The sequence below is a fragment of the Orussus abietinus genome, unplaced genomic scaffold (genome assembly GCF_000612105.2).
Source record: "Orussus abietinus isolate OABI.00-Male unplaced genomic scaffold, Oabi_2.0 scaffold91, whole genome shotgun sequence".
NCBI classification, from domain to species: Eukaryota; Metazoa; Arthropoda; class Insecta; order Hymenoptera; family Orussidae; genus Orussus; species Orussus abietinus.
Window position 1 is genome coordinate 100,851 of NW_019394308.1, and position 13,707 is coordinate 114,557.

Consider the following 13,707-nt stretch of genomic DNA (forward strand, 5'->3'; position numbering starts at 1 on the left):
GTATTTTATATCTTCTAAGCGTATCGAACGATCCAAACGGAATGTTTGTTCAAAGACCAGGATCTCTCCCGGATGACATAAAAAGGAAAATTGTAAAAACTACTAAAACTTTCTGTTTAGAAATAACAATTGGAATCAGGATTCTCGATTTTTCGAAATCCCCGGGTTAACTGCCGCAAAAGAGCAATATAATTACTGAAAGCGTAAACGAGTGTTGAAATCGAAAAGAGTAAGAATATCCGAAAAGAGTTCTGGAAGGATTACAGAATATCGTGTCCGAAAATGTTTCGTGCGAATGGAAAACACCTTAGGCTTTTTTATTATTTGTTATTTTACAACGGCATAATTTTAAGTACAAATTAGTATTTCAGGTTGTGACGAAAGAGGCAGTCTTGCCGTATTTGTTTCGACGGTATCGGTAATATCCCGATCACTTATTGTTCTGAATTTCTTATTGCATACCGTAACGTACACTGGGAGACATCAATGCCCTCCCACCCTGCACAGGCGATGCCGTATCTGCAGAGGAGGCATTCATGTCCGCCACTGTACATGAAATCTTTCATTCTAGAAACACACTCATAGAAAAGAATGTGAGCACGTCCCTGACCGTGAATAGACTTGGAGAATAGACTGACACTCGAAATGAACTGCCTTGACTACTCACTGACAATCATATGCGACGACGCAGGCCAATGAGCAACTGTCGAGGTCTCTCGTCGACGTCACATATAATTTCTGAAGTATGGCGACGAGGGGTTTGAGAAATCGTTTTCGCAATTGAGCCCCTTGCGATCCCGCTGCGGAGAGAGACGTCAAAATTTATTTTTCTTCGGACTCCTATTGGTGTTTCCTGGTTAAGATCCTTCTGCACACTGTTGCAATTGAAATGACAAAGGAGAGAGCAGTCGTATTTTTGAAACACCAATGGTCGCCATCATTTTCTACGACGACTGACGAATATTTCCATTTTTGCTTTATTGCCTTTCTCGAAGAAATTTCCGTCAGAGGTGAATTTCTCTTATCAAAAGATGAATAAGATTTTAAAGCCTGTTTAAACAAGCTCTGTAAGTGACCTTCGGCCTTAAAATTGTAACAGTGTTTAGTGATTTCCAACGATTTCTAGTAATCTCGACTTGCGATTTCCAATTGATTTCGAGCGTTACAATCCATGATTTTTTGAGTGACTATCCCTTCGGATGGATCGTCCGAAGGGATTAAAAATTTGTGCCGAGCCAGTTTACATGAATGGTCTCGTATTTTCACCATCAAAAACGTTTCGTAATACCGTCAGTAATTATTTTTCACATTTTCGCTCAATTTGCTTTACATAATAAACCCCCTGAGGTGAGTTAAGAGATTACTAACGAGCAGGGTCGCGCGATCGCGGCCAGTGCTGCCCCCTGTTGGTTGGTTCGGGCGGCTAACGTATGTACACACAGATATAACCTCTCTTTCCGACGCCCAGGCTTCCCACCGTGGTCTGAGATTGGACTTTAGGCTTCGTTCATGTAATCTTAGATCCGTGGTGAAATTAAGCCTAAACTAGTTAAACTCCGATCAACTCGAGTTTAGTTGGGTCACAGCAGGTTTACACTCGGTTTAGTCCTGCTGTGAACCAATTAAACTCCGGTAAACTCGTACTGTTGAACCGGACCTAGGCATGTGTAAATGTGCTACAGTAAGTTTGAGCAATTCTAAAGTTAAAAGGTACTTAAGATATTTCTCTGCCCTTTTGAATTTAAATTCCTTTACTGATTAAGACGGAATGATGCACAGAAATTGCAAAAAATGGATAACATGGTTGTTAACAGGACAGGATCTAAGTAAGAAATTAATTTTTTTGGGGAATTCTCTATCATCAGAGATAGAGAGCTATCATTTAAAGCAGCTTCCATATAATTGAGCGGCAATTGAAAACAATTGTATGATAAAATTCGTTATTCCCATAGGTTCTTTAAAAAAAACGGAAGAGAAATTGTCTAACGATGATACCATCACATTGATTCTTTGTGGCAATCGTATCCTGGCATCCAAAGAAAAACTCGCTTGTAAGAGTCGATATTTTGAATGTTTATTCTCTGACAAATTCTGTGATTTTACTCGAAAAGAAATAGACATTAATTACGATATTCAGTTGGAAACATTACAGGTTGGCAGACATCTTTTTAGGATTTTAAATTTAGTCAAAATGTAAATGTAATTTGTATTTCATTATTTCTTGTTTATCTTTCAGGATTTTATTGATTGGACAAATAGCGACGTAACAATACAATTTAACGATGGTCACATCATTAAGACAAGTTTATCAAAATATGTTAATGGTTCATATTTACCTCTTTTGACTCTGTTAGAAATTGGTTGTACTTTTATAGTAGATAGTTTAATTGGAGATGTAATGGATGTATTAGTGCATCATTGGTTCGAGCCAGAAATAGTAATCGATGTTTGGTTAATGGCTCAGGAAATAAGTTATACGAAATTGAAAGATGTTGCATTTGCTGTTTGCTTAGACAGATTTATGGAACTTCCTACAGATGCTCTTTTAAAGTTATCCACAGAAAAATTTACACAGCTTATTAAAAATGTTAATATTAGATCCTCAGACAGCCATTTACATTCTGTGACAAAAAAGTGGATTAAAAAGAACAACGATGGAGAGAATGTAAGTCACTATATATATAATCCTTAAGTATATGTAAGCTGTGCAAATGTCATTGTATATTTCATTAAAAGAATTTGTACAAACACTGATGAACATGATTGCTTTCCTTATGGATATTCTACCACTATATGATATAAAGGCATTCATGTTCACCGGTGAACAAGTAATACTTAAAAAATGTGTTAATGATTTCAGGGGAGTCAATTATGTTGTAACATTTTTATTTCAGTTGTTGAATGAAATTTCTAATCGTACAGAATATTTGAAGCGAAGGAAAGTCATTGAAGGATACTCAAGGAATATAAGGGAACATAATGAAAATGTTTCTAAATTTAATCTTTATGAAAATAATGAATATGATGAAAATTCATCTTCAGGTGAAGATGAATTTTACGTTGGACGACGTCGTTGTGTAATTAATACACCCCGTTGGGCACATTCAACATATGTATTGGACATGCCACCAGATCAAATAGAATTAGACATATTGAGTTGTCATATAACTTTTGAGGATTCAAAAAACAAGGTGACAAAGTATGTTTGTTCCACGGATAAGTCATCATCAAGTACTGTTACCATTGAATTGAATAATGTAACAGTTCCTTTCGGGAAAATGAAGGGAATGGAAATTATAGGACGAGGTATTGTTTTTGCATACATCATATCACTTAATTTAATATTCTTGTTTAATCTGTTTTAATATATTCCGTTTATGATTTTAATTTTTTAGGATTCAGTATATATTTTGTTGGAGGGGTATATGACTCCAACGGTTCAGATTCCAACAGTTCAGATTTGGGCAAATTTAATATGGATATTTGGCGATATTGTACATTATCCGAGAAATTTTTCTATGTGGCAAGGTGAAGCCATAATATTATTTTACTTCACATCTATGCAGTGTATATGTCAGTATTTTTACTGAATGTTGTTCTAGACTACCTCGCCCCCGTAAGGATATGTTCGCCTTTTTCATGGTAAACAAGTTAATGTTAGTGGGTGGCTTGGATGAGAACAGAACAATACTCACTTCTGTAGATGTATTAAATATACATACAGGTTTGACGAGATTCAATTTTATGAATGTGCTAATTTAGTGAAAAATGTGTTTGTAGAAATCACAGAGATATTGTAGTAAGCAATTCAGTTTACAGGAGAATGGATTCAAGCTGCAGATATTCCAAATGCACTGCTTTTTAAGGATGATCCTTGCTACCGCTGCGACCATGTCTGTGAATATTACCAAAGTAATAACAAATGGTTAACTGAAGTTAGCACGTCTTTAGGAATAAAAACAAAGGATTGTTTTTATGATGTTAATGACTATGAATGGCCCTCAGGTCTTCATCTTGCACTGTCTAGAAAATTCATTGGTATTTACAGTTTTTTACTGTAATTGTGTACAACTTATGTTTAAATTACCCTCAATTAATTTATGAACTGTTCACAGCAAATGATGAGGATAATACAGTACAGCCTACTGCAAGTGTACCATTTTGGTATGAGGTTTACTACTTGAATTCTGACAAACGTGCAACTCGTAATATACCAATAAATGATGAGGGCATCCCAGAAAAGTGCATTACAGAAGAATTTGAGAAGATGTACCAGAAATACCCCACAGAGTTGATAACAATTCTAAATCCTGCATCTTTGTACCGCCAGTTTGGCTGAAATTATAAGTTGGTCAGAATTGCATCAATTTAATGAATATGCGGTTTTTAAGGTGAAAAAAAGTGTTGTATTCGAATCGACTGATTTGAGGGGGTTTCACTTCACCTTAATACATTTCAATAGCGCTAAAAATTGAATTAGAATTTCTGACAAATTTGTGAACACTATAGTATACCATAGTAATTTATCGTTAAGGGCTTATTTATACTCTTTATTATATGTACTAAATATAAATTCTTGACTCCGTGCATCATGTAACAGTTGAAGAAAATATCTTAATTTAATTTCAGATGCAAAAAATGTACTTTACACATACGCAATTTTGATGCTGTATACATCAATTAATCTTGTATCAGTTTTTAAGTCAAATAAGTATATACATATTTTTATTATGAAGCATAGTAAGAATAGTAGCAAAGAATTCAGAAGTCCCATAGATGCGTAGATCGTATGTTAGCGTTTGATGCTCTAAAAGTTGGTTAACACGGTCAGTGCCGAAACAAATGACGAGTACGCTGTCATAAATAGACTGTGGGGCGTATACGCCCCACGCGGCAGGGAACGTGTTAACAAACCAGAAGTGGAGATAAAAGAGAGATTGCATGTGTTTACCTGCGATATCTCACATACGGGAGAAAGAGAGACGCATATAGAAAGGCGAGTATTGGATGTAAGGTAAAGAAAGAATGTAATTCGCCGTATATCGCCATAAGATTAAGAGAGATGGAGGGATGATTACAGCGCCGCCATTCGTTGGCTAACATACTATTTATCGAGCATCGAACGTCCGTATCCTTCTGGGCTTGTATGGAGACTTCTGATTTCTTTGACAGTAGTCAGTTATTTAATTTACTCATTATCTATATAGGTAAACTTAAAAGAAAGAAAGAATATTAAGTTGCGTTAAATGAAACGAATATTAATAAAAACATATACGGGGTGTTCCATTTTAATTTATACAGGGGAATGCTTCGTTAACTGTGCCTAACATAAAAAAATGTTTGCTATGATATTTATAGATTCTTGGAGGATGTTCGGTGGTGACCTTGAATCTTTAATGAATTACCTTTTTCACAGTCAACTGGTTTTTTTTTTCCAATTGAGATTAGCTATTTCGGACGTCGAAAATCTATAGAGCGAAATATTTCACGTTAAGACATGTATGATATATAGGGATTAATAAATCCCCAAAGATTCATATGAAGGTCAATTTTTTTTCACTCGTAATTGGTTTAAACCTGGTATGAACCAATTAAACTTCAGTTAAGCAGAGTTGTGAAACCGGGCTTTAGTTTAAACTCGAGATTTGCTGAACTGGGATTAATGTCGAAGACTGGGATTAACCGAAACTTAACTCGAGTTGCAGAATCCGGCTGTAATGAAATAAATAACCGGTTGGAACATCCACATCATTTCAAAACAGCTAAAAATGTTACTAACATGTATGGTAGCAGGAAAAACTTAACCTGAATTCATAATTTTCTTTGAAGCGTAGAAAGTCCAGACACCTAAAATAAATTCATTCCAGAATGTGCTGAAAGATTGGACCAGAATATACATATGCATAAATATATGTACGTTATGATTCACTACTTGAATCACATTTTCAGAGTCAGAACCAGTCAGAACAGCCTGGAACAGTCATAGCCGGTTGTAGTCGGTGTCCTGAAGGTTACAGGAAAGTTGAGGAAAGTACTGCAGTGACTTGGGAGTTAAAAGATATTTCAGATTATTGTCTGTTTTTTTTATTTTAGACTTTTATACTAACTGAAAAAAAATTATAAACTAAAGACAAGGTGAATCACAAGTTTGTTAATAAGAGAGGTTAAAAGTGAGTAAAAAATTTATTTTCTTATCTGTGAATTTCTTTACATTTGAAACAATTTTGGGTTATTAAGAGACTAAAAAAAACTTCATACGTCAGTGTGAAATAAAATTTTGGATTCCCTTAGGATTTTTTAAGACAATGGGAGATAATACATTGCCCGATGACGATACCATTACATTGGTCCTTTGTGATAATCGTATTTTGGCATCCAAAAAAAAACTGGCTCGTAAGAGTCGCTATTTTCAATGTTTATTCTCTAAGAAGTTCTGTGATTCTACTCAAAAGGAATTTGACATTAATTATGATTTCCAGCCGGGAACATTACAGGTTAGCGGACGTTTTTTTGGTATTGAAAGTGTAGTCAAAATATGAACACAATTTACATTTTATTTCTTTCCATTTCTATTTCAGGATTTTGTTGATTGGACAAGTAGCAATGAAACAACGCAATTCGATGATGGTCACACTATTAACAAAAGTTTATTAAAATATGTCCATGGATCATTTACACCTCTTTTGACTTTATTAGAACTTGGTTTTACCTTTATGGTGGACAGTTTCATCAGCGATGTAATGGACGTATTAATCCACCATTGGTTGGAGCCTGAAATAGTAATCGATCTCTGGTTATTAACTCAGGAAATGAATTACACAAAACTGAAAGATGTTGCATTTGCCGCTTGCCTAGACAGATTTATGGAAATTCCAATGAATGCTCTGTTAAAGTTACCAAAAGAAAAATTTCTACAGCTGATTAGAAATGTTAATATTAGATCTACAGCCAATCATTTACACTCTGTGACAAAAGCATGGATTGAAAAGAACAATGACGGAGAGAATGTAAGTTGATAAAATCCTTCTTTAAGGTATGTAAGTGACACTATATAAATCGCTAAGAGAATTAATATGAACAAATAATACTTTATTGAATATGTATGTTAATTATTTAAGATGAAACAACTATGTAATAACATTTTAATTTTAGTTGACGAGTGAAATTTCGAATCGAACAGAACGTTTGAAAAAGGCGAAGGAACCTGTCATAAGATACAAGGACACTTCAGGGCAACTTTATAAAGAAGGCCGTTATGGCTATGTATCTGCTGGAAATTGCGAGTGGAGTTCATACGATCCATTTAGAAATGAAGAAATGGCATTTGCATGTTCATTATTTTTGGAACCTGTAGTAGTGGATGTATGCCTAGAATCAACAGACATAGACATATTGTCTTTGGAAATTACTTCTGAAAATTTGAAGAACAAGGAGAGATGGAATCTTTATTACTGGGATTATAAGAAATCGTGTACTGTTACATATGAGTTGAACAATATAACAGTTCCATTTGAGAAAATCAAGGGAATGGAAGTTGTAGGACGAGGTATTCTGTTTTTATATACTCTATCACTTGATTTAATACACTTAGTCGAACTGTTTTTCTGTTTTATTAATACTTTGCGTTTAATTCTGATTTATTTTCATCTAGGATTTAGTATATATTTTGTTGGCGGAGTATACGATTCCAGCCGTTCGGATTTGGAAAAATTTAATATGGATATCTGGCGATATTGTACATTGTCCGAGAAGTTATACTATGTGGCAAGGTGGTGCCATTGTATTATTCTGCTTCATGCTTTTACAGTATACCATATGCTAGTTTTTTAACTGAAGTTGATTCTAGACTGCCTCGTCCCCGTAAAGATATGCTAGCCTTTTTCATGGCAAACAAATTAATGTTATTGGGTGGTTTGGGAGAGAAGAAAACAGTACTTACGACTATAGACGTTCTAAATATACATACAGGTTTGTCTTTGTTCAGTTTTCTAAATATGTTAATTCCATAAAAGATGAGTGTGTAGAAACCATGAGTGAAGTTCAGAAAGGTGCGTACTTTTGATTAATTCGAAACTTTTTATACCCATGTATTTTGACTTGGTGTTTACGAATGTGACAGTGAAGATCAGCAAATGTCATTTTTAAGGTGAAGATGTTCACTCTTCAATCATTTCAAAATTTCTGTTACAGTACTTCGAATTTTATAAGTTTAAGAAGAAAATGTTTGAGATGCAATTTCATCTACAGATTTCTTTTCCAAAATCTTTATTTTTCGAGGAAAGAGATATATTCCTGAATTACAAATGTATGAATAACTGGAATATAGATAGCAGTAGGTTATACTTCTAGGGTATGGGCTGCCGCAGTACAAATTTCACTTAACAGAGAATAAGTGCATCGTTTATAATTTACTGCCTTCGTAAAAGTTGGTAGTACTGTATGTCACGCATTGTGCTCACCGCACCAAATAGTCTCTCACAGTCAAACATATCTTTGTAATTCAGGAATGTATCTCATTTTTTTTTTTATAAACAACGATTTAGGGAAAGAATGTATAAGACATAAAAGATGTATTTTTTCAAGAGCTAGAACTTTTATCTGAAACTTCTTTTCTCATGTATCAGTATTAACCACAATGTAAGAAAACTGTAAACATTATTAAAAATTATTTTTATCTGGACGATGACATTTGCGTCAATTTTCACTGCCATATACGTACTCAGCGAATCAACATACATAGGTATATGAAGTTTCAAGTTAGTCGGACGTTTGTGCATTTCGGAACTTTATCCGAAACCACGACGATTAAAACATTAACCAACAACTTCATTTAAAGGAGAATGGACACAAGCTGCGGATATTCCAAACCCACCACTTCCTTTTGAAAAAGTTGGAGGTCCTCCTGGGATTCAGAGCTATGTTTATACGTATCACCAATGTGATAATAAATGGTCATCATCTGAAGGTATTCCCTCTATGTACCTGATAATGAGCTTTATACCAAATGAATTTTATGTGGGTGCCAATGAGTACGAATGGCCTTCAACTGCTCGTCTTCTAATGACCAGAGAACGTTTCGGTATTTATATAATTATAGTGTAGTTATATACAACTTTTGTAAAAGTTACCATCAATTAACATAACTGTTCGTAGGGAATTATGGGACTAGTACAGTGCATCCTACTGCGAGCATACCATATTGGCAGGATACTTACTACTTAAATCTTACAAAAAGTGCAATTTATGATGTACTTCTAAATGAAGAAGGTGTCCCAGAAAAATGCGTTACAGAAGAATTTGGGAAGAAGGAGCTGAAATATCCTACACGGAACGTAAAAATTCTTAACCCTGCCTCTTTGTATCGTCAAGTTACACATTAATTGAAAATGTAAGTTGATAAACATTGTATGAATAACTCATGGAATCGATATTTAGTACTAACCATTAGTGACACCATAGAATTCTTAAACTTTGTAAACATTGAATGTTTCTCTTATGGTGCAGAGATTTATCACTTATGATGTGTTTAGATTGCTTATCACTTTTATGTACTAAATAAAAATTACTGGGTTCGTGCATTATGTGACAGATAATGCACAAACGAAGAAAATATTTTCATTTGATTATAGGTATAAGTCCAGGTGTACTGCATGATCTGCAGTGTTGGTTATGTGTACGTCAAGTAATCGTGTACCGTTGTTTATATGTAATGAGGACATATATAATTTTATTCTATCGCATATTATGAAGAGAAGGCAGTTAGTTAAGGTGATAGGAAAGAGTCACACTAAATATATATTTGAGTGGTCATCGTCGGCGAAAGTATTCTCCGAATTGGGTGTACCGATTCATTTCAAATTTTACCATGTAAATATGGAGGGCCTAAAGTAGGTCCTGAAACTCATGAAATTTTATTTTTCCTACAAATTTTATTTATCATGGACTAGAACCAACATGGCGTGGTGAGTGAAGAGTTTCAGGACCTAGCTTGAACAATTTATAATACCATAAAAATGGAATATTACAGAGTTAGATGGGAAAATATGGAAAGTACTTTCACCAACAATTGCAAGAGCTTGTCTCGTGGGTAACATGTTTTTAGAGCAAAAATTTAATTGCAGTCTGCATCGCCTGCGTGGAACGTATCCGGCGTTTCTATCGAAACTAATGGTGCCGAACCATTGTTTCTGCAATTACATAGGCAAGTTTGGAATAACCTTGCAACTTGCAAAATCTTACTATAAGTGTAGTTACAGCTACCAGATAAATCTTCTATTTTACAGTGCTTCATATAATTCATATTCCACCTCATATGGTTAATATTACCATTCCAAATGTTGATCACTTCTGCACCATTTAAGCGCAGCACCATGGATACAGTACCTATCGACAAGGTAACATTTACCATTCCATAAGGTCAATTTTACCATTTGTGTGGTTCCACTTCCCACGGTATTTTAACCATACCGCTATAGTAATTGTAACCAAATTATTGTTTCCCATGCAGATGATCGGTTTTAAGTGGGTTCTCAAACAAGGAAGGTAGAATAGAAGTACGTCCAGGAGTACCGCGAAGAGTCCAACGTCACTTGGGGACCAATTGCGAGTAAACGACGACTTTCTCAATGATAAGTTTTATTTATCGTACATTTTGTAACGGAAGCAGTCTTCAAACAAATTAGAACACGACAGTGCGTACGATTATATGGAATAAGAGACACGTACCGGCGGGGGCGCTCGAGGCGTACTCGTTAATTTTACAACGCGGCGGGCTCGAGGAGAAGTCCCGAACGAGATCCCGATGTTCGGATTGTTCGTCGAGGATGCTGGGAGACCTCGTCCGGAACTCGGCACTCTTCCCGACCTCGAGATCGGCACCGTCGGCACGTGCCGTGGCGCATCTTCGACTTCTATAGCTGCCCCGTTTACGGACCATCTACCAAATACGTGCACGCTCATTTCTCCACGCCGTCTAAGCCATGGAAGTCAATTGCTAAACCCTGCACCTAAACTCGTGGGAGTAATTCAACGGTTGCACCGTTTCGTAACCAGGGTAGTCGTCGAATGGCTGCACCAAGTTGTGGGCAGTTTGAACATGTACCCGGTCCAGAACTATTTTATAGTACTCTCAGGTCGACGGTATTTGGTAGACGGTCGGTAATGACGCCAATTGTCGTATTCGGTGCGCATCGTACGTATGTCCGTGCGTGTGCATTCAGCAAAGCTCAATTCGTAGCGTTTAATGTTGCGTTTGCTATCCGTGACATGTCGATACAGTGGTTGCGCCGTGTAAGATCTCCTTATGGCACGACGAGCTGCAACATGTGAGAAGCACACAGAAGAGAAAAGAGAAAGATAACACAAAGTTTCATAACGATTTATACAAGTAACGAGATTAAATGATTCCTCGGTTTTCTTGCTTCGGGCTTTTTTTTTTTCTCCGCGATTTTTATACACGATTCCGCCTGGCCGTTCGCGTCGTTGCTTTCTTGTTTCGGCTCCTGGTTTTGGTCACTGCTCGTGTATACGTTTCGTTGCGCTCTCGTGGAGGCTGCAAAGGAATGACGTAAACTCGTTAAATCCACTCATTTTCGAAACAACGGAAATTCCCCCTCTCCGATGTTTTTCTACAGGTAAAACTTCTCCTTCGCTCTATCGTAAAAATTCTCATAATTTCTCGATATAAAAAAAAAAGCTTTGGGGAAATTACCGATAAGTTACCAGGAATTTCTCGCCGTTTCTGACGTAACTTACCGCAATTAGAACTCTTCCAGTTATCTGGCTAACTGGTGTACGTGTCATGCTGTGATGTACACAGCAAGTGACACCACAATATAAGTACGACAATTAGGCCTTTACCCATATCGCACTTTTAGCAGCGCTTTTAAACGTCTTTTAATTAAAGATGATCAGATTGATGCAGAGGGACACTCTGCGCCATCTGTGATTTCCAGGTCAATTAAATTTTTACTCCGAGATCTTGTATTCCCACCCTTTTAGCATAGAAGCGCATAAGACACTTTTCTGCCTTTATCCCGTTCAAATGTATTCAAACGCGAGTTTATTGATTACCAGAGTGTTCTAAATCACCGTAAAATTGTCCCGACACTTTCATTTCTCATATCAGTGCCTTCAATAATTGTATATTGATCGAAATATGAGAGCTCGATGCCATTTTGGTTTAGGTCAGGACTAAGTTAAAGAGTTGTTTTCACAAAATCCAAATTTTGAATGTGCCAGGACAATTCTTAGATGATTACGAGTCACGTGTCAAAGTTTCGGACAGTTTGGTTCAATACCCTTAAAAAAAAGTTTTTTAATCGAATCGGCTGATTTGAGGGGGTTTCACTTCACCTTAACGCTAAAAGTGAGATATGAGTAAGGACCTTAATCTTTTACATTCTATCTTTACTAAAATAGGGGGTAATTGCAACGTTTCCTGGCAGGTACACTGGGAGACATCAATGCCCTCCCATCCTGCACAGGCGATGCCGTATCTGCAGGGGAGGCATTTATGTCCGCCATTGTACACTGGGAGACATCAATGCCCTCCCATCCTGCACAGGCGATGCCGTATCTGCAGGGCAGGCATTCATGTCCGCCATTGTACAGTGATCGTTTACCTTGCCGTATGATCGTGCGATCGTCGTAATATGCGATGTCTAAGTTATGGTTGTTCTCAAAGGTCGCCGGGGTTGGTGACGTTGAGGGCAAACGCGGCGTTCGTTTCGCCCTTCTTGCCGATCGCTCGTGCCACATATTGGCCGACATCTCCAGCTGTGCAAGACTTGATTTTCAACTCGTACGACTTGTCACCATCCGAGCTGAAGAGGTATCTGCTGCTCGATTCGTCGATGGGTTTACCATCCTTCAGCCACGTTACTGCGGAAATAAACGTTGGGTTAACGCCCTAAAAAGTACTTTAGACACATGGCTCTCTAACGTAACCCGGTAATAAGACTGGTAACAGAATGAAAAAACATATTAATTCCAGTGAATACCTGATTTTTTTCTTTACTTTTTATGTCGCTGACGATTAAAGAACAGCGAAATCCAATCCCTACCTGTCTCTTGGATATATGAAGCGAAATTAAAGTTTTCAAACTTATACTTCAGAAGGATTCAAGACAATTTAATACAGACATTGTTTTTTAGGAACTGGAAGGAATTAAATGAATTTATAACTCAATCCACTTAACGGAATACAAAAGACTGGTATTTCTTGCCGGAACTAGGAGGAACTAAAAGTCGAAATATATTCCTCTGTACTGAATGACAAGTAATCCAAAGTATACTACGTAAATGGAATCAAATTAAGATTTGCAGAAAATTTATTCCTGCTGCGTTATTTGGGCTTGTAGGAAAAATCAGGTGTTGAAAAGGAAAGAAAAATTGTTATCTTTTCTTTGTAACTGTGACATTTTTAGTCCTGCTCTACTCAAGTCTTTTTGCCGGGAAGCACGAACATGATGAGGCTGACTGCAATTGGCTGATTTATACAATTTTAAGACTGTTAAATGACGGAATGATTCCAGGGCTTACCCTTCAGTGGCGTGGTTTCAGTCTGGCAGGCGAAGCTAACCATTTCTCCTTCGCTAACAGTAGCCGACTGCGGGAATGTCGTGAACACTGGGCTCTTGGGTTCCTCGTTTGGAACTACGCGATAAGAAATATGAAATTAAAGAAAGTGGCAGAAATGAAAACAAC

The 13,707-nt window shown here is 36.7% G+C and overlaps 3 protein-coding genes across 11 annotated transcripts in view; 2 read left to right on the forward strand and 1 right to left on the reverse strand.

Annotated features, from left to right (window-relative positions):
- Nucleotides 1-1,534: 1,534 nt before the first annotated feature.
- LOC105694307 lies at nt 1,535-4,731 on the forward strand. 2 transcript variants are annotated; one of them, XM_012414839.2, is made up of 8 exons: nt 1,535-1,826; nt 1,953-2,152; nt 2,237-2,665; nt 2,895-3,306; nt 3,396-3,528; nt 3,603-3,724; nt 3,820-4,038; nt 4,116-4,731. In XM_012414839.2, exons 1-8 carry the CDS (start codon nt 1,769-1,771, stop codon nt 4,337-4,339), a joined length of 1,797 nt encoding a protein of 598 aa, XP_012270262.1. In that variant the 5' UTR covers nt 1,535-1,768; the 3' UTR covers nt 4,340-4,731. The 2 variants fall into 2 exon arrangements, with proteins under 2 accessions (XP_012270262.1, XP_012270263.1); XM_012414840.2 differs by having other exon boundaries at nt 1,535-1,681.
- A 1,113-nt stretch (nt 4,732-5,844) lies between these two features.
- On the forward strand, nt 5,845-10,621 carry LOC105704474. 5 transcript variants are annotated; one of them, XR_001104451.2, is made up of 11 exons: nt 5,845-6,170; nt 6,292-6,494; nt 6,579-7,007; nt 7,153-7,546; nt 7,652-7,769; nt 7,847-7,968; nt 8,837-9,079; nt 9,154-9,388; nt 9,630-9,768; nt 10,122-10,394; nt 10,508-10,621. XR_001104451.2 is itself a non-coding variant. In XM_012433704.2 (9 exons), exons 2-8 carry the CDS (start codon nt 6,306-6,308, stop codon nt 9,378-9,380), a joined length of 1,722 nt encoding a protein of 573 aa, XP_012289127.1. In that variant the 5' UTR covers nt 5,845-6,170; nt 6,292-6,305; the 3' UTR covers nt 9,381-9,388; nt 10,508-10,619. The 5 variants fall into 5 exon arrangements, 3 of the variants coding, with proteins under 3 accessions (XP_012289127.1, XP_012289126.1, XP_012289123.1); XR_001104452.2 differs by lacking the exon at nt 9,630-9,768; XM_012433704.2 differs by lacking the exons at nt 9,630-9,768; nt 10,122-10,394 and having other exon boundaries at nt 10,508-10,619.
- Nucleotides 10,619-13,707, reverse strand: part of LOC105704472 (twitchin) — a 106,869-nt gene continuing 103,780 nt past the window's right edge. For all 4 annotated transcript variants that reach the window (XM_012433699.1, XM_012433698.1, XM_012433697.1 and 1 more), the window contains 3 exons: nt 13,543-13,656; nt 12,624-12,882; nt 10,619-11,551 (listed from right to left, as the gene is read on the reverse strand). In XM_012433699.1, the coding sequence (XP_012289122.1) occupies nt 12,680-12,882; nt 13,543-13,656 (317 nt within the window). In that variant the 3' untranslated portion in view covers nt 10,619-11,551; nt 12,624-12,679. The remainder of the gene's footprint in view (nt 11,552-12,623; nt 12,883-13,542; nt 13,657-13,707) is intronic.